The 21,466-nt window shown below is 46.8% G+C and overlaps 1 protein-coding gene across 1 annotated transcript in view; it reads left to right on the forward strand.

Moving 5' to 3' along the window:
- Positions 1-8,480, forward strand: part of LOC126260593 (acid shock protein-like) — a 29,974-nt gene extending 21,494 nt beyond the window's left edge. The window contains exon 3 of the mRNA XM_049957928.1: positions 8,363-8,480. Coding sequence (XP_049813885.1) covers positions 8,363-8,480 — 118 coding nt within the window. The remainder of the gene's footprint in view (positions 1-8,362) is intronic.
- Positions 8,481-21,466: the final 12,986 nt, after the last annotated feature.

The raw sequence follows: 21,466 nt of genomic DNA on the forward strand, positions 1-21,466 counted from the left end.
TCAACAGAAAGTCATTAGAAGAGCCAGCTAAAAAACAACAGTTCGTCAAACGTATGGTTAATCTCTGTGATCCACTTGGACTGTTCTCCCCTGTCTCTCTTGTAGGGAAATTGCCATTCCAGGAGAGACTGTGCAGGGAAATAGGCTGGAATGTACTCATGGCCTGGACCTAGTAGCACGATAGCACACTTGGATACCTAGCATACTCTCATTGCCACAGCTACGTGTTCCAATATGGCTAGCCACAGCTCATAGAAGAAACACACAGGTTCACGTATTACGCTACGTATCTGAAAAGGTATATGGAGCTCTGCTGTACGTTCACAGAGCCTTAGAGAGTAACGCCCTAACGCATATAGTATGTAGCAAGAACAGACTTGCTCCTATTGTAAAGCTAACCTTTCCTCGACTGAAAAATTTAGCAGCAGCAGCAACAGAAACACGACTACTATATCATTTCTGATACACAACAGAATTAAAATCGCACATGCGATGTTGTGTTCGAACGCTACAGTCACACTAAGCTGGGTTTGCAGCAATCCAAACAGATAACTGAGTTCCAAACACCAATAATTCCCACGCATGAGAAGCACTGCTCAGGACAAAACAACCCTGATAACCATCTTTCACGACGACTCCTCGGAAATAAAAGACATCCCTAGAAATTTGGTGTGAAGGACTACCTTCGCTTACGCGCCGACTTCAGTTTAGGCCATTTGATAATTTGACAGCGGACCGACTACATCCTGAAGTGAAGACGAAGAAAAACCGTAGCCAAGTTCTGTTAGCATCCAAACCGACTAGTCTCATGAATATACATAAATGCAACTCATACTGGAAGCTGATTCGTACTACAGCCCTGACTCCCTGTTTTCTACACGACATCAGTCAGAAGGAGAAATCTTCTGGAGAGCTTACAGCCATTGTACTTTCAGCTGCATGAATGTATTGGATACGATTAGACCAAAGACGTTAGACGACAATTAGTCTGGCTTTAAGTAAGGGAAAGGCACCAGAGAGGCAGTTCGGACGTTGCAGTTGACAGTCGAAGCAGGACTGAAGAAAAATTTGTCGACCTGGAAATAGTGTTCGAGAATGTCAGATGGTACAAGATATTCGAAATTTGGAGAAAAATAGGGGTAGACTGTAGGGAAAGGCAGACTGTATACAATATGTACAACAGGGAATAATAAGAATAGAGACCAAGGAAAGCGCACAGATCAAAACGGGTGTAAGACAGGAATGTAGGTTTCCGCCGACGAAGAAGGAATAACGGAAATAAAAGATTTCTGCTACCCAGGTACCAAAAAACCACGATGGACGGACGGAGCAAGGAGGATATAAAAGGAAGACTAACAGTAAAAAAAAGGCATTCCTGTCCAAGAGAAGTCTTCTAGTACAAGACACAGACCTTAATTCCAGGAAGAAATTTCTGAGATTGTACGTTCGGAGCACAGCATTGTGTGGCAGTGAAACATGGATTGCGGGACAAACACAGCAGACGACAAATGGTTCAAATGGCTCTGAGCACTATGGGACTTAACATCTGAGGTCATCAGTCCCCTAGAACTTAGAACTATTTAAATCTAACTAACCTAAGGACGTCACACACATCCATGCCCGATGCAGGATTCTAACATGCGACCGTAGCGGTCGCGCGGTTCCAGACTGAAGCGCCTAGAACCGCTCGGCCACACCGGCCGACAGCAGACGACAACCGCAGCTGTTGAGATGTAGTGCAACAAACGAATCTTGAAAATTACGTGGACTGATAAGGTGAAGAGATTCTCCCCAGAATCGCAGACGGAAGGAATATGTGGATCACACTGACATGAAGAAGGTACAGGATGATAGGACACCTGTTTAATGTTAAGACATCAGGGGATAACTTTCATGGTATTAGAGGACGTTGTAGACAGTGAAAGCTGTAGAGAAAGACAGAGACTGGAATACATCCAGCAGACAAATTGAGTTTTACCAGTAAACTGAATTACACATGACTGCCACTAAAGGAACTAACAATTCCCCAACATGGATAAATCTTAAATAAATAGACAATGCCCATCCAAAATACAGAAAGGATAGCAGATCATTCCGCTGATTGTCTGTTGGAAAGCCCTTAATATTCTGTAAACCTTATTAAAATCCCTTAAGCAATAAAATCCATAATCCCCAAAATTCAAGAAAAGCTGGGAAGGCATACAATTTAAATGTGACTCCCAGCTGGTAGACACCAGCACAAACATTGACAACGACCCTTAAATGAATATGTAATCCCCCTAAATACACGTGTTCCTTGAGATAACTGTCAGTACCAGGGCCTGCCAAAACCAACAAGACAAGCCTCGAGCAGAGACCCTAGCTCCCAACATATGATCAGGATCGATGACGGCAGCCCAGATAGTTAGTGAATCCAGCATAATGCCATGTCCGCCAAATTGAAGCCCCTCCTTAAGCCACTTTCCCCAACCCCCCTATGAGAAAAGTGGGGGAGAGGTCAACTAACCGGATTAAGTTGACTAAGGTGAGCTCTGATGTTCTTGCCCGTGGCTAACTGCTTGACCAGTAAATTAACCAACCCCAGAACCTTAACAATGGAACATGGTCCGATAAAGCAGGGGATGAACTTACCAAGTCTAATGCCACCCTGGGCTCGCCTGGCGTAGTTTCTAATAAAGATCTTATCCCCCACCTTGCCCTGAAAAGGTCGTCTAGCCCAGCTATAGCGCTTTGCCTGTCGACTATGGGCCGATTTGAGATTGTTCCTAGCCCATAGGCAAGTTTCCTCAAGGGCATTAGGAGTAATAAATGTGGGCAGAAGACCATTAACATTCCACAAGTTAGACAGTGAAGAATTGACGGGTTACGACAACATAAGGGCAGCATGAGCAGCTTTCAATGCTTCGTGTTGACCGACATTAAACGCAAAGTTGATACAAGGGAGGGTAATATCCCATTTACTAGGGATGTTAGCGTGGTATGTAATCAAGGCATGCCTAAGATTACGGTTGTCTTTCGGCAAAGGCCGGATGGTGATCATATGGCGTACTATTGATGTGCTTAATGGCATTCGAAAACTGTGTAGAAACAAAGGCTGGAGCATTATCGCTTACCAGAGCGTTAGGAGGGCCAAACTAGCAGACGATGTTGGCCAGGTGTCCGTCAGTAATAGCGGCAGTAGCTCCTCGGTTAGGAACGAGCCAAACAAATCGTGAAAACGCGACAATGACCACAGGGATATAACGGTTTCCATTCTTAATACGGGGAAGGGGTCCCTCAAAATCAATAAAGACTTTGTCCATAGGGTACTGTTCGCGCTCGGACTGTAATAACCCCGTCAGTGGGTTGCTATTGGGTTTTCCCCTTCTATAAGAGTCGTACTCAACCAACCAAACGCCGGATATTCCAGTACAATAACGGCCAGATGAGGTGAGCTCATATCTTCACCACGGTCTTGTACAGGCCTAAATGACCACCCACCAACGAACTGTTGAGGTAGTGAAAGATGCAGGGGACTAACTCAAGAGGCAAGCAAATCCTGAATTCCCTGGGTTCGCCCACTTGTTTACGCAATATACTGTTCTTCAGTGAAACTCTCGGGCCGGCCGAAGTGGCCGTGCGGTTCTAGGCGCTACAGTCTGGAACCACGGGACCGCTACGGTCGCAGGTTCGAATCCTGCCTCGGGCATGGATGTGTGTGATGTCCTTAGGTTAGTTAGGTTTATCTAGTTCTAAGTTCTAGGTGACTAATGACCTGAGAAGTTGAGTCCCATAGTGCTCAGAGCCATTTGAACCATTTTTGACTGTTGGTCTCCATATCGAACTCATTATCTTTCAGACAGAACTGGAGTTTTTCTAGGGCGAACAAAACGGTCAGTGTCTTACATTCACACACAGAATGATTCAACTTGGGGCTAGACAGCCTCGTTGACGCTAAAGCTAAAGGGCGTCTTTGACCATGACCCTGCTGGAGGAGAATCCCAGCAATCCCTGCGTTGGAGGCAGTGGTCTGTACAATAAATTTCTTGCCAAAGTTGAGCAAGGCCAATACCGGGGGGCTCGTGATTGCGGTTTTAATAGCTTCACAGGCAAACTGTTGGCTTTCGCCCCCATACAAAATTTTCTCCCTTCCTTTCTGCACAGATTATTAAGAGGGGCAGCAAGCTTAGCAAAATTTGGGAAAGAACCTGTGAAAACGCTTGGTCATTCCAGGAAACCTAGCTACCTCCTTCCTAGTTCTAGGTTGGGGGAATCTCTTCGTGTCCTTTGTTCGTTCTTGGTCGACACTAATGCCATCGCCAGAAACCAGATAACTGAAAAATGAAACCTGACGCCTGGCGATAGTAATCTTAGACTGCTTCACTGTTAACCCAGAACCGCGAAGCTTCGACAACACTTGTCTATGATGGGGAAGGCGTTCCTCAAACGAACCACTATAAATGACCACATCATCCACATAGTTAAATACACAGATGAATTTCAAATCCCCCAAGACATGATCCAACAAATGAAAGAGAACAGCGGCTCCAGTAACCAACCCAGACGGCACCCTACTAAACGTGTAGAGATTCCAGTCAGTGCAAAAGACCGTAACATGTCTAGATTCTTCGGTGAGAGAAATTTGATAATAAGGTTGATTCAAGTCAAGCACGACGAACCACTTAGCTCCAGAGAACCGCTTGAAGCAGTTGTGAAGATTCGGCAAGGGGACTGACTCCAAAACAACCTTTTTATTCAGCAGCTTGTAATCCGTGATTTGCCACTTGTTCTGACCCTAAGCCTTAGGGATAAGAAAAATCGGCAAGGCATTTGGAGAAGTAGAAGGCATGATCACCCCATCCTTAAACATATTAGTCAGCTTATGAGTCAAGATTTTCATTGTAGGAGGTAAAAGTCGAGAAGGAGACTGCCAAACTGGAATATCGTCAATCAGACGTATGTCATATTGGATCACACCGGTCACTCCTAGCTTATTAGACAAAACATAAGGAAACTCGCCAAACAGACCCAAAAAATGCATGGCCTGCTCCGATTGAAAATGAGCCACGTCAAATTCCCCAGCCTCACAGCTTAAAGAATTAATCACTCTTGGATGGCGACATTACACAGGGCTATTTTCTCACCTGGAGAGAATTTAAAGAATGTATGACTAGAAAAATCAAGGACTAACCCGACTCTTTGAATAAAATCGCAGACGAGCAGCAAACTAATTGCTAGGTTCTTCACAATCGGGAGAATAACGGACGGGAAAAACTGCAAATGGGCAAGTTACCACGCACCTCCCCAACCAGAGACAACTCTTGCCCATAGGCCAAAGGACATCTCTGAGGGCAGGGGCACATGGGAGGTAATTTACACTAATGTTCGAACTCCAAATACTACCAAATACTACCAAAGTACTACCAGGGACCAATAATGTACAGAGAGGTTCCTGTCCAACACAGTGAAAAACATATGGGATGGACGGTCTTGTCGCAGCATGATTATGTGCACACCAAGGGGTTGACCTCGTCCGACACGTACGAACCTTGCCTCTCCCCCCCCCCCCCCCCCTCTCCCCATGCCGTCAGCTGTTAAGCCTCAGGGCCCGCACAGCTGGACACTCTCGCACAAGATAGTCGTGCGCGGCACAACGAAAATAACGCCTATGTGCGAGTGAGTCAAATTTGAGAGAGGGTTTGTCACCCCTGGAAACTGAAGACACCGGTGCCGCACCTACATCTACCCTACGCTGTTTATGAGAAAAAATGGGGGTCTCAACAGAATCTACTAATTCTTCCAGTTCATTAAAATTAGTGGGACGGCAAGCAAACACCAAACGTGATCGATCCTCGGGGCGCATGCCCCCTAAGATATTAGAAATGATAGCAGATTCCTTAACGGATATACCAAGGACTTTACGTATTGGCTCAATGTCTCTGACGATCCTGAACCTGCCAATAATACTTCCGCTCAAACTCATTGTGGCAGCCACAAGATTTGTTGCACTTGATTTAAACCATCAACAGACAATTCTGACATATCGCTAAGGAGGCACATAATCGGACTGGGTAACTTACCAGAGTGATCGGAGGACAAACGGCCTAAACGCAGATGAACCAAGAGGCTACCATCAATGTCTCCTTAATGACAACTCAGTGAAGGTTGTTGTATATGGGCCGCCACAGTGGGCGCTGTGTTCGTGCACCCATACTGACTGCTGTTTATCGGCGACGAAGACTTGAATTTGCACGCCAGTACCGCAGCTGGACGTCCACTGAGTGAGGACAGGTGACCGTGTCAGATGAATCACGTTATATGGTCCGCCAGAGACATAGTCGTTGATGTGTACGACATGAAGCGTCTGAAAGCAAAGAATATAAGCCGGTGGAATAACTTTACGCTCTGGAGAATGTTATGTGGCACTGTCTGAGTGATCACATCATTCTAGATCAACACAAGTATGTATATCTATCCACCGTTACATACAGTTTGTTTTTCCTTCTCATGATGGCGTCTACCAGCAGGTCAATGCAACTTGCTACACAGCTTGCGGCGTACGTGAGTGGCTCGAAGATCACCGAGATGAGTTTATTGTACTTCCCTCGCCGTCAGACTACTCGGATTTAAACACAGTCCAGAATCTGTGCCATATTCTCAATCGAGAATACCTAATGAGATGTCGGGATGGCTCCACATCCCTGTCCGTACCTTCTACCTCTTCCAGCACGTCTTGCAGTGGGCTGCGCTGCAAAACGTGATTTCCAGGCTTTTGACAGGTGATTATATTAACGTGACTGGACAATGTACAACATTGTTTGTACGAGTGCGTACTGGAAAGTAATGCCTCCAAATTTTCTTTCTGTTCTCAGTATAGCTAGAGGTGTTACACGTCATGCGTATTTTCGGTCGACATTCCTGCCTCGCTGGCGTAAGTCGTGAACCTCTGCCGCTAGAGGACTCCAAATTGTAGCTTGTAACATCGCATTGTGTTACGTAACTACGTCGGTGCGCCGGAAACAGCGTGCAGTAATCGAGTTTCGAACTCCAGAAAATGTTACTCCAATTGAGATACAGAGAATAATGAAAGCTGCGTACGGTGCAGATTGTATCGCCATTGGCAATGTGCAACGTTGGGTTGTTCATATTCGTAATGAAGGAAGCGGTGGTGCGAACATCAAGATCGGAGAGGACGACGGCGTATGGCAACGGCGAGACTCGACAGAATTGGGCTGTTGAACTCACCAGAGAAAATCGTCGGATAACACAAACACGGTTCTCAGGTAAGTGTGGCATATTACGAGAGCGTGTACAGGCCATTAGTGCAAAACAGCGACACAAAAAATCGTTTGAATGGTGGGAACCTCGAATGTTCACTACTGACAAGAAAAAGGGGAGACTGGGCATCTGTGAAAAATTTCTTTGGTGTTTCGAGCGTGAAGCTGATGGATTTCGTAACAATATTGTGACATGTAATGAAAGCTGGGTTTCTCCATTTTGATCCCGAAAACAAGGAAGTGTCAATGGAGTTCCGCCATAGAGGATTACCGATGCCAAAAAAGTTGAAGGTCATGCAAGGATCAGACGAAGTCATGCTCACAGTGTTCTGGGATGTTCAAGGTGTGGTGCATTTGTAATTCATGCCTAAAAGCACCAACACAAAGTCTGCAAGGTACAGTGAGACCGCCAGAAAGCTGGAAGCTCGAATTCGAAGAGTTCTTCCACGCATGGAGCACCCTCTCCTTCAGCATGAAAATGCCAGATCATACAAGAGCGGTGCGACATGTGCAACATTCCGACGCCTTGGGTTCAATGTTGCCGATCATTCTCCATATTGTCCCGACTGCAGCCCGACTTAGCCTTAAACGTTTTTCGTCTAACTACATAACATTTTCGAGGATTTCGCATTTGATGATGACGAAGCGGTGGAAGCAGAGGTGAGGTTTTGGCTCCGTCAGTAAGTCAAACATTTTACAGTGACGGTATCAAAAAAACTGGTCTCTCGTTGGGGGACATATGTTCGTCGCCAGGGTGACTATGTTGAGGAATAAATATGTAGACATGAAGAATAGAGATGTAGAATGTTAATAAAGTTTGTTCTATTTTAAAAGTTTTAAGAATTTTCACATAAAAAATTCGGAGTCCTTTCTTTTTAGCACCGTGGAGAACTGAAAGTAGATAACAATGCTACATTCTGCAGGTAGCTCCTGAACTAGGAGGACCTACACTATTGAATGACCTGGATGTTCCTCAACGTTGATGAAACATTTACTGAGATGGGGAATAGGTACGCTAATATTAGAACATTGTTATTAACAGTTCCGAGGAAGGTTCTTAGGGGAATTCACTGTAGGGAATGGTACGCATGTGATTGTTGACACAGGAAGGAGGGTGGTCGGGAGAAGGTCAAGAGACAAGAGTGCAGGGTTTGTCAGAATAATGGACGTGACAAGGACGTAAGCTGTCTAGAGACGCGCAACCATCAAGGCAGTTGCCTCTAGGAAATTATGGATATCTAAATGTGGGTGGGTGGGTGGTGGTATGAACCACAGTCCTTCTGAATGTGAGTCAATTCCGTAAAACTGCACCAGTACTCTCGATACCTAGATTCCGAGTTAGATCTTACTCACTACCTAGGTTCTGAACGTAGATTGCTAGCTTCATTCTGCGATGTAGAGAATAGAAGAGAATGAGAGAATAATGGTGCACATGTACAGGGCTGGGCAGCGGGAACCCTTCTCACCGATATAAATAAGACTCCAACTAAAATTTATCTGTGCTAGATGTTTCTGTGGAAAACAAAAAGGCATTTCGCCGTAAGGGTGGATATAGAAATAAATAAGGGAATAACAGCATTCAGTTTATTATAATAGACAGGAGAAAGACGCATTATCACATAAATAAGTTCCCAGCCTTCAGTTAAAACTGATGAGCCAAAACGTTATGACCACCTGCTTGATAGCTTATTTGTCCATCTTTGGAAAGAAATACATCACTGATTCTGCGTCTGACGAATCCGATAGTTTATTGGTATGTTTGTAGAAGTATCTGGATTTGATATCTACGCACAAGTCACTCTGGTTGGTCTTTGTTTGCGAGTAATCGACAAAACAGTATCATAACTTCTTATGATCGATAAAACCCTTAAAAATCATTGATTACCAAAGGGTCCCTTAAACTGGCATAAAGCATGTTAGAATTTGCCTAGTAATATAAAGAAACTCAGTCGCTCCACATTATTTGATAAATGTGAAAAGAATGATGAAATAGAAACAGCTCTGAACAAAATTAGGTATTGTAAGGGGGTAGGAGAAGAACAGATTACGACGCAGATGCTTAAAATATGGGGACAGACACTTGGAGAAGCATTCCTACTTCTATTAAACAAAAATCTAGAGGATGGGAAGGTTCCAGAGCCACGGGAGAATGCAGAATTCGTTTTCCTATTCAAAAAATGTGATACCATAAACATGGAAAATCAGAGGCACTAGTCTTTTAATGTACGGGGTGATCAAAAATTCAGTATAAATTTGAAAACTGAATAAATCACGGAATAATGTAGATAGAAATGTACAAATTGACACACATACTTTGAATGACACGGGGTTTTATTAGAACCAAAAAAATACAAAGGTTCTAAAAATGTCCGACAGATAGCGCTTCATCTGATCAGAATAGCAATAATTAGCATAACAAAGTAAGACAAAGCAAAGGTCATGTTCTTTACAAGAAATGCTTAATATGTCCACCATCATTCCTCAACAATAGCTGTAGTCGAGGAATAATGTTGTGAAGAGCACTGTAAAGTATGTCCGGAGTTATATTGAGGCATTGGCGTCGGATGTTGTCTTTCAGCTTACGTAGAGATGTCGGTCGATCACGATAGACTAGCGACTTCAGGTAACCCCAAAGCCAATAATCGCACGGACTGAGGTCTGGGGAGCTGGGAGGCCAAGCATGATGAAAATGGCGGCTGAGCACACTATCATCACCAAACGACGCGCGCAAGAGATCTTTCACGCGTCTACCAATACTTTGTGTGTTTTTTTTTTTTTTTTTTTGGACCTAAGAAAACCCCATGTCATTCCAAGGATGTGTGTCAATTTTTACCTTTCTATCTACATTATTCCATGGTTTATTAAGTTTTCACATTTACACTGACTTATTGACCATCCGGTATACATACTGAAGCAGCAAGTGAAAGCTTTTACTAAGGTCCAGAATGGAAGCCAGGTCTCCGCCCTACTAGGCAGGTGGGCTAGCTACTAAGTTCACACAGCGGTTTGTACATCTGCACGGATTACCGTGGCATGCCTCCTTCTCCGATACAAATTGTCATTGCCGCCCTAGTATGCTTGAAATTCCTCCTTTAAATTTAAAGTAGACTGAGACGGCAATGAGAATCTTAATCGGGGAGGGAGGCGTGCCAAGGAAATCCGTGCTGCTGTGCGAACAGCTGTGCCAAGGTGGCTTAGTGGCTAGCGCACCTGCGTGGTAAGTAAACTGGGGACACGGGTTCCGTTCCTGGTCTTGGTACAAGTTGCTACTCGCTGTTTCAGTCTATATACATGAAATCACATCTGCATGAGACCAGAAAAGTCTCTGAAATTCTGTTATTTCATTTGTATTATCCTTTTATATCTCACTAGTTGCTAATAAAAATTATTGCGAACCATCCTGAGTCAAATATTTAACTTACCAGCCAGTCGAAAACCGGGATTCAGAAAGGGTGTCAGTACAAATGAGCATATCCAAGCAGTACGCATACTGAGAGAGAAATATACGAATATCCCATTTCCCATGGCCGTCATAGGCTACTAAAGGCGTTCGACATGGTCGAAATCTGGACGATGATGACGGCGATGGAGAGAGCCCACATTGACTACAGATATGACAGGTTAATGCGCTACAGTTACGAAAATGCACTCTACATGTGTAAAAGAATGAGGAGTGGATCACTGGAAAGGATCCTGTGAGATGAGGCAACAGACAAGGAGACACAAGCCAACCTAAGTTGGTAACCTCAGTTTTGTATGATGTGTTCAAGTGTATACGTTGGAGACAGGAAGATATCAAGATAGGTGGGGAGCGTTTCAACTACTTTCACTTTGCAGATGTTGTCATTGTCTTTAACATGAGGAACAGTCGTTGGCTGCACTGTGGGTTTCTGAATGTAACACTGTGGCGGCCGAGCCAAGAAATGGGTGACCGGTAGTTATGGCCAGGCCATGCTAGCAATGCCGGCATCCGACGGCTAATGGTTCCCAGATATTTACCGTTAAGCAAAATTTTAGCAACGGTGCGACGCGCACGGGTGCGCACAAAAGCAAAGACCAGTCCGAACTGAGCAACGGACCAATGTAGATGTGTCTCCAGGTGTATGATTCTGCTTGCCGTTGCCCACGTGGGTTGACCTATACGCGAGCTGGCCACAACGCGTACGGGATTGCTTAAACAGCGCCGTCCGTTCGTCCGTCTTGTTACATCGCAACCGCTAAGTACACGACGCTCCGCGGGTCGGAAGACGGTTATCGATTTCGTCACTCACGCGTCCGTCGTTTTTCATACAGTTACGCCGTCGGACCACGGGAATGGAGTGTGAACCCTCCGGGAACAGTGTTCGACCATATCTACTATGCAACACCCGTTCCTGCGACCACGCGATCGCAACACCACAGAGTTCGGCATTACAAGACGTTGTCAGTTGGTTGTGTATTGCTTTGCCACAAATGAATATACTGTTGTGCGGACACGTTTTCTGTTAATTACCGTCTCCCTGAGCACAGTGCGTGGCTGCGGTAATAAGATTGGCCTACAGCACAGCTAACTTATAAGCGGCTTCCCTACACGCTCCCGCTTCAACATTTTACACCAAAAAGAAATGCCAGGTGCAAGATAATCAGTGTATACCTCTTGTCATGTAAAAATGACTAGTTGTCTTTGTCCCGAATGGTTTCTTCTCCGTCAGCTACAGACTCTAACGTATGTGCAATAAACAGAGCATAATGGAACGGCAAATGGGAAAGTCTCAGCGTTACTATAATGAGAATTGCGAAATAGGAGAATGCCATCTGATCTTCTTCTAATCATAATCAAGAAAACGATTATTAGAGCCAATCTAACATTAATGTTCGCAGCAAAGTTCCCCGATACTAGTCATCAGTTCTCGAGCACCATAAAAAGTTGTAGAGAATACTTCACACAAGCTTAATATTAACATGAGATCACACAAATAAGTTTTCCGAGACACGTTTTAACAAATTGTTTCCTTTTTACACTGGATCACACTTCACACTGACCCCGGAATCTAGCTGGAGACACCTTGCGAGCTATGTTAACTATTTAGCCAAAATTGTTGAGGCTTTCGTGGCCACTTGTTGACAAACTGCCTATTGGCTTCTGTCTCGGGTTCTTCGGCCGACGTTCATCTAATGATTTTTCTGACGTTTCGCCAGCACGAGTGGCTGGCATTGTCAAAGCTTCACCCTCCATTGCCGGTGGTGAACTGGAGCCGAGCTCGCGGGCGCAGGCTATATGTACCTGGCGCGCCAACGTCCGAGGGCTTCTCTGAACAAGCGCGTGTGATAGTGCTTCTCTACAGCCAGAACTTCCGTGTCGGCGAATTTTATTACATGGTCGGTCTCATTCAGTGCGTGCTCTGCCACGGCCGATTTCTCCACCTGCCCCAACCTGCAATGTCGCTTATGCTCTTTGATCCTGGTGTTAATGGATCGTCCAGTCATTCCGACATAAACTTTTCCGCATGTGCATGGTATGCGGTATACTCCCGACGTTGCAAGTGGGTCTCTTTTCTCCTTCGCCGATCTAAGACACTCTTTGATCTTCCTTGTCGGTTTGAAAATCGTCTTTACGCCATGTTTGCGCAATATACGGCCGATTCTGTCGGTCACTCTGGGAATGTATGGCAGAAAGGCCGTACCCGACAATTCTTTTTCCGGTTCCTTACTTCGCCGAGGGTTGGGCTCTGTTACACTTCTAATATAATTTGTGGAGTAACCATTGCTCCTCAGGACAGTTTCCAGGTGTTGCATTTCTCGTTTGAGGTGTTGCGGCTCACATATTCGTCCTGCTCTCGTTACGAGCGTACTAATCATGCCTCTTTTCTGGCTCGGGTGGTGGTTTGACAGTTTGTGCAGGTATCGGTCCGTGTGAGTCGGTTTTCGATACACGCTGTGTCCCAGATCTTCGCCGTCCCTTGTGACCAGAACATCTAGAAATGGCAGTTTCTTGTCCTTTTCTACTTCCATGGTAAATGTTATGTTGGCATGGAGGCTGTTCAAGTGTCTTAGGAAGTCACTGAGCTGTTCTTCACCATGGCTCCACACCACGAAAGTATCATCGACGCACCTGTACCACACCTTAGGTTTGTAAGTCGCCGAGTCCAGTGCCTGTGCTTCGAATTGTTCCATGAAGAAGTTGGCCACCACTGGACTGAGAGGACTACCCATGGCGACGCCTTCCCGCTGTTCGCAGAAATCGCCATTCCACGTGAAATAGCTCGTGGTGAGACATGCATGGAAGAGCTTTCTGATGTCTAGCGGAAAAATGGAACCGATGTGCTCCAGAGCGTCACTGAGTGGCACTTTCGTAAATAACGAAACAACATCAAAGCTGACCAGGATGTCGTTTGGTGCAAGTTTCAGTTTCTTCAGCTTCTCAATGAAATGTCCTGAGTCCTAAATGTATGTGTCGGTCTTCGCCACGTGTGGCTGGAGCAGAGAGGCCAAGTGTTTTGCCAGTTTATATGTCGGTGATCCAGGAGCGCTAACGATCGGTCTCAGTGGAACGTCGTTCTTATGGATCTTGGGTAATCCGTACAGCCGAGGTTGTAGGGCTTCTGTGTTGCGCAGGTTTCTCTGTATGTCCGCCGGCAGAGAAGACGCCTTGATTAATCGATTCGTATTCCGTGTGATACGTTGCGTCGGATCTGCGCTTAGTTTTCGGTACGTCGTCGGATCTAATAGGTCTCGGATCTTTTGCTCATAATCTTCGGTCTTCATTACGACGGTCGCATTCCCCTTATCGGCAGGCAGTACCAATATACTCTTGTCGGCGTTGAGATTCTTAATGGCTTGTACCTCTTCTTTCTTCAGGTTGCAAGCTGGTGGTTTTGCTCGGCGCAGTATCCTGGCTGTTTCCGTGCGTATTTCCTCTGCCCTTTCACAAGGAAGGGTACGAATGGCTGCTTCGGTGTTGGCAATGATGTCCTCCATAGGTATAGTTCCCGGGATGATAGCGAAATTCCCTCCTTTTTGAAGAACAGACACTTCCTCTTCGGTCAATTGTCGTTCAGTGAGGTTGACCACTGTGTGTGACATGTCCGGAGTCGCCTTGTCGGTGTGCTTCCGGCATCTTTCAAACTTTTTCTTCTGTCGATCGGTGCAGCGCTCGAGTTCGTTCTGCATGCTTCTGTGAGTGATGCTGTCAATCTTGTCCCAGTCGTCTCGATGCATTCTGCTACTTAGTTGATAGAAAAGGTCCAGAAGTTCCTGATCCGTTCTTGCCAAGTCTCTCCGTGTTGTATGTATTCGCTCACGAAGAAAAGCTCGTTCCATTCTGTCGTAGATACGATGTGCTTGGGCGGTGGTGAATAGGCGCTTACATCTCAAGAACTTCGGTGTAGCACATTCATCTCGGCAACGTGACAGAAAGGCGAGAGAGGACATCAGTCGCGCTTTCTTCTTCCGTCGTTGGTCAAGGCGTCGGTACAATCTGCAAATCTCCTCCCCGTAGAGGCGTAATACAAAATTGTTGAGGCTTTCGTGGCCACTTGTTGACAAACTGCCTATTGGCTTCTGTCTCGGGTTCTTCGGCCGACGTTCATCTAATGATTTTTCTGACGTTTCGCCAGCACGAGTGGCTGGCATTGTCAAAGCTTCACCCTCCATTGCCGGTGGTGAACTGGAGCCGAGCTCGCGGGCGCAGGCTATATGTACCTGGCGCGCCAACGTCCGAGGGCTTCTCCGCGGTCATTTCCGGTGCGGTTCTCCTCTTGCTACCTGCGACGGTCGTTCGCTGCAGTACGGGAAGCCAGGATCCGTTGACCTTAAGGCTTTCCTCTTTCTTGTTCAAACTGTTCGCGTGTTTTTGTATTTCTACAGCTTCTCTGAACAAGCGCGTGTGATAGTGCTTCTCTACAGCCAGAACTTCCGTGTCGGCGAATTTTATTACATGGTCGGTCTCATTCAGTGCGTGCTCTGCCACGGCCGATTTCTCCACCTGCCCCAACCTGCAATGTCGCTTATGCTCTTTGATCCTGGTGTTAATGGATCGTCCAGTCATTCCGACATAAACTGTTCCGCATGTGCATGGTATGCGGTATACTCCCGACGTTGCAAGTGGGTCTCTTTTCTCCTTCGCCGATCTAAGACACTCTTTGATCTTCCTTGTCGGTTTGAAAATCGTCTTTACGCCATGTTTGCGCAATATACGGCCGATTCTGTCGGTCACTCTGGGAATGTATGGCAGAAAGGCCGTACCCGACAATTCTTTTTCCGGTTCCTTACTTCGCCGAGGGTTGGGCTCTGTTACACTTCTAATATAATTTGTGGAGTAACCATTGCTCCTCAGGACAGTTTCCTGGTGTTGCATTTCTCGTTTGAGGTGTTGCGGCTCACATATTCGTCCTGCTCTCGTTACGAGCGTACTAATCATGCCTCTTTTCTGGCTCGGGTGGTGGTTTGACAGTTTGTGCAGGTATCGGTCCGTGTGAGTCGGTTTTCGATACACACTGTGTCCCAGATCTTCGCCGTCCCTTGTGACCAGAACATCTAGAAATGGCAGTTTCTTGTCCTTTTCTACTTCCATGGTAAATGTTATGTTGGCATGGAGGCTGTTCAAGTGTCTTAGGAAGTCACTGAGCTGTTCTTCACCATGGCTCCACACCACGAAAGTATCATCGACGTACCTGTACCACACCTTAGGTTTGTAAGTCGCCGAGTCCAGTGCCTGTGCTTCGAATTGTTCCATGAAGAAGTTGGCCACCACTGGACTGAGAGGACTACCCATGGCGACGCCTTCCCGCTGTTCGTAGAAATCGCCATTCCACGTGAAATAGCTCGTGGTGAGACATGCATGGAAGAGCTTTCTGATGTCTAGCGGAAAAATGGAACCGATGTGCTCCAGAGCGTCACTGAGTGGCACTTTCGTAAATAACGAAACAACATCAAAGCTGACCAGGATGTCGTTTGGTGCAAGTTTCAGTTTCTTCAGCTTCTCAATGAAATGTCCTGAGTCCTTAATGTATGTGTCGGTCTTCCCCACGTGTGGCTGGAGCAGAGAGGCCAAGTGTTTTGCCAGTTTATATGTCGGTGATCCAGGAGCGCTAACGATCGGTCTCAGTGGAACGTTGTTCTTATGGATCTTGGGTAATCCATACAGCCGAGGTTGTAGGGCTTCTGTGTTGCGCAGGTTTCTCTGTATGTCCGCCGGCAGAGAAGACGCCTTGATTAACCGATTCGTATTCCGTGTGATACGTTGCGTCGGATCCGCGCTTAGTTTTCGGTACGTCGTTGGATCTAATAGGTCTCGGATCTTTTGCTCATAATCTTCGGTCTTCATTACGACGGTCGCATTCCCCTTATCGGCAGGCAGTACCAATATACTCTTGTCGGCGTTGAGATTCTTAATGGCTTGTACCTCTTCTTTCTTCAGGTTGCAAGCTGGTGGTTTTGCTCGGCGCAGTATCCTGGCTGTTTCCGTGCGTATTTCCTCTGCCCTTTCACAAGGAAGGGTACGAATGGCTGCTTCGGTGTTGGCAATGATGTCCTCCATAGGTATAGTTCCCGGGATGATAGCGAAATTCCCTCCTTTTTGAAGAACAGACACTTCCTCTTCGGTCAATTGTCGTTCAGTGAGGTTGACCACTGTGTGTGACATGTCGGTAGTCGCCTTGTCGGTGTGCTTCCGGCATCTTTCAAACTTTTTCTTCTGTCGATCGGTGCAGCGCTCGAGTTCGTTCTGCATGCTTCTGTGAGTGATGCTGTCAATCTTGTCCCAGTCGTCTCGATGCATTCTGCTACTTAGTTGATAGAAAAGGTCCAGAAGTTCCTGATCCGTTCTTGCCAAGTCTCTCCGTGTTGTATGTATTCGCTCACGAAGAAAAGCTCGTTCCATTCTGTCGTAGATACGATGTGCTTGGGCGGTGGTGAATATGCGCTTACATCTCAAGAACTTCGGTGTAGCACATTCATCTCGGCAACGTGACAGAAAGGCGAGAGAGGACATCAGTCGCGCTTTCTTCTTCCGTCGTTGGTCAAGGCGTCGGTACAATCTGCAAATCTCCTCCCCGTAGAGGCGTAATACAAAATTGTTGAGGCTTTCGTGGCCACTTGTTGACAAACTGCCTATTGGCTTCTGTCTCGGGTTCTTCGGCCGACGTTCATCTAATGATTTTTCTGACGTTTCGCCAGCACGAGTGGCTGGCATTGTCAAAGCTTCACCCTCCATTGCCGGTGGTGAACTGGAGCCGAGCTCGCGGGCGCAGGCTATATGTACCTGGCGCGCCAACGTCCGAGGGCTTCTCCGCGGTCATTTCCGGTGCGGTTCTCCTCTTGCTACCTGCGACGGTCGTTCGCTGCAGTACGGGAAGCCAGGATCCGTTGACCTTAAGGCTTTCCTCTTTCTTGTTCAAACTGTTCGCGTGTTTTTGTATTTCTACAGCTTCTCTGAACAAGCGCGTGTGATAGTGCTTCTCTACAGCCAGAACTTCCGTGTCGGCGAATTTTATTACATGGGCGGTCTCATTCAGTGCGTGCTCTGCCACGGCCGATTTCTCCACCTGCCCAAACCTGCAATGTCGCTTATGCTCTTTGATCCTGGTGTTAATGGATCGTCCAGTCATTCCGACATAAACTTTTCCGCATGTGCATGGTATGCGGTATACTCCCGACGTTGCAAGTGGGTCTCTTTTCTCCTTCGCCGATCTAAGACACTCTTTGATCTTCCTTGTCGGTTTGAAAATCGTCTTTACGCCATGTTTGCGCAATATACGGCCGATTCTGTCGGTCACTCTGGGAATGTATGGCAGAAAGGCCGTACCCGACAATTCTTTTTCCGGTTCCTTACTTCGCCGAGGGTTGGGCTCTGTTACACTTCTAATATAATTTGTGAAGTAACCATTGCTCCTCAGGACAGTTTCCAGGTGTTGCATTTCTCGTTTGAGGTGTTGCGGCTCACATATTCGTCCTGCTCTCGTTACGAGCGTACTAATCATGCCTCTTTTCTGGCTCGGGTGGTGGTTTGACAGTTTGTGCAGGTATCGGTCCGTGTGAGTCGGTTTTCGATACACGCTGTGTCCCAGATCTTCGCCGTCCCTTGTGACCAGAACATCTAGAAATGGCAGTTTCTTGTCCTTTTCTACTTCCATGGTAAATGTTATGTTGGCATGGAGGCTGTTCAAGTGTCTTAGGAAGTCACTGAGCTGTTCTTCACCATGGCTCCACACCACGAAAGTATCATCGACGTACCTGTACCACACCTTAGGTTTGTAAGTCGCCGAGTCCAGTGCCTGTGCTTCGAATTGTTCCATGAAGAAGTTGGCCACCACTGGACTGAGAGGACTACCCATGGCGACGCCTTCCCGCTGTTCGTAGAAATCGCCATTCCACGTGAAATAGCTCGTGGTGAGACATGCATGGAAGAGCTTTCTGATGTCTAGCGGAAAAATGGAACCGATGTGCTCCAGAGCGTCACTGAGTGGCACTTTCGTAAATAACGAAACAACATCAAAGCTGACCAGGATGTCGTTTGGTGCAAGTTTCAGTTTCTTCAGCTTCTCAATGAAATGTCCTGAGTCCTTAATGTATGTGTCGGTCTTCCCCACGTGTGGCTGGAGCAGAGAGGCCAAGTGTTTTGCCAGTTTATATGTCGGTGATCCAGGAGCGCTAACGATCGGTCTCAGTGGAACGTTGTTCTTATGGATCTTGGGTAATCCATACAGCCGAGGTTGTAGGGCTTCTGTGTTGCGCAGGTTTCTCTGTATGTCCGCCGGCAGAGAAGACGCCTTGATTAACCGATTCGTATTCCGTGTGATACGTTGCGTCGGATCTGCGCTTAGTTTTCGGTACGTCGTCGGATCTAATAGGTCTCGGATCTTTTGCTCATAATCTTCGGTCTTCATTACGACGGTCGCATTCCCCTTATCGGCAGGCAGTACCAATATACTCTTGTCGGCGTTGAGATTCTTAATGGCTTGTACCTCTTCTTTCTTCAGGTTGCAAGCTGGTGGTTTTGCTCGGCGCAGTATCCTGGCTGTTTCCGTGCGTATTTCCTCTGCCCTTTCACAAGGAAGGGTACGAATGGCTGCTTCGGTGTTGGCAATGATGTCCTCCATAGGTATAGTTCCCGGGATGATAGCGAAATTCCCTCCTTTTTGAAGAACAGACACTTCCTCTTCGGTCAATTGTCGTTCAGTGAGGTTGACCACTGTGTGTGACATGTCGGTAGTCGCCTTGTCGGTGTGCTTCCGGCATCTTTCAAACTCTTTCTTCTGTCGATCGGTGCAGCGCTCGAGTTCGTTCTGCATGCTTCTGTGAGTGATGCTGTCAATCTTGTCCCAGTCGTCTCGATGCATTCTGCTACTTAGTTGATAGAAAAGGTCCAGAAGTTCCTGATCCGTTCTTGCCAAGTCTCTCCGTGTTGTATGTATTCGCTCACGAAGAAAAGCTCGTTCCATTCTGTCGTAGATACGATGTGCTTGGGCGGTGGTGAATAGGCGCTTACATCTCAAGAACTTCGGTGTAGCACATTCATCTCGGCAACGTGACAGAAAGGCGAGAGAGGACATCAGTCGCGCTTTCTTCTTCCGTCGTTGGTCAAGGCGTCGGTACAATCTGCAAATTTCCTCTCCGTAGAGGCGTAATACAAAATTGTTGAGGCTTTCGTGGCCACTTGTTGACAAACTGCCTATTGGCTTCTGTCTCGGGTTCTTCGGCCGACGTTCATCTAATGATTTTTCTGACGTTTCGCCAGCACGAGTGGCTGGCATTGTCAAAGCTTCACCCTCCATTGCCGGTGGTGAACTGGAGCCGAGCTCGCGGGCGCAGGCTATATGTACCTGGCGCGCCAACGTCCGAGGGCTTCTCCGCGGTCATTTCCGGTGCGGTTCTCCTCTTGCTACCTGCGACGGTCGTTCGCTGCAGTACGGGAAGCCAGGATCCGTTGACCTTAAGGCTTTCCTCTTTCTTGTTCAAACTGTTCGCGTGTTTTTGTATTTCTACAGCTTCTCTGAACAAGCGCGTGTGATAGTGCTTCTCTACAGCCAGAACTTCCGTGTCGGCGAATTTTATTACATGGTCGGTCTCATTCAGTGCGTGCTCTGCCACGGCCGATTTCTCCACCTGCCCCAACCTACAATGTCGCTTATGCTCTTTGATCCTGGTGTTAATGGATCGTCCAGTCATTCCGACATAAACTTTTCCGCATGTGCATGGTATGCGGTATACTCCCGACGTTGCAAGTGGGTCTCTTTTCTCCTTCGCCGATCTAAGACACTCTTTGATCTTCCTTGTCGGTTTGAAAATCGTCTTTACGCCATGTTTGCGCAATATACGGCCGATTCTGTCGGTCACTCTGGGAATGTATGGCAGAAAGGCCGTACCCGACAATTCTTTTTCCGGTTCCTTACTTCGCCGAGGGTTGGGCTCTGTTACACTTCTAATATAATTTGTGGAGTAACCATTGCTCCTCAGGACAGTTTCCAGGTGTTGCATTTCTCGTTTGAGGTGTTGCGGCTCACATATTCGTCCTGCTCTCGTTACGAGCGTACTAATCATGCCTCTTTTCTGGCTCGGGTGGTGGTTTGACAGTTTGTGCAGGTATCGGTCCGTGTGAGTCGGTTTTCGATACACGCTGTGTCCCAGATCTTCGCCGTCCCTTGTGACGGCACTGGACTCGGCGACTTACAAACCTAAGGTGTGGTACAGGTACGTCGATGATACTTTCGTGGTGTGGAGCCATGGTGAAGAACAGCTCAGTGACTTCCTAAGACACTTGAACAGCCTCCATGCCAACATAACATTTACCATGGAAGTAGAAAAGGACAAGAAACTGCCATTTCTAGATGTTCTGGTCACAAGGGACGGCGAAGATCTGGGACACAGCGTGTATCGAAAACCGACTCACACGGACCGATACCTGCACAAACTGTCAAACCACCACCCGAGCCAGAAAAGAGGCATGATTAGTACGCTCGTAACGAGAGCAGGACGAATATGTGAGCCGCAACACCTCAAACGAGAAATGCAACACCTGGAAACTGTCCTGAGGAGCAATGGTTACTCCACAAATTATATTAGAAGTGTAACAGAGCCCAACCCTCGGCGAAGTAAGGAACCGGAAAAAGAATTGTCGGGTACGGCCTTTCTGCCATACATTCCCAGAGTGACCGACAGATTCGGCCGTATATTGCGCAAACATGGCGTAAAGACGATTTTCAAACCGACAAGGAAGATCAAAGAGTGTCTTA

Source organism: Schistocerca nitens, chromosome 5, assembly GCF_023898315.1.
Source record: "Schistocerca nitens isolate TAMUIC-IGC-003100 chromosome 5, iqSchNite1.1, whole genome shotgun sequence".
NCBI classification, from domain to species: Eukaryota; Metazoa; Arthropoda; class Insecta; order Orthoptera; family Acrididae; genus Schistocerca; species Schistocerca nitens.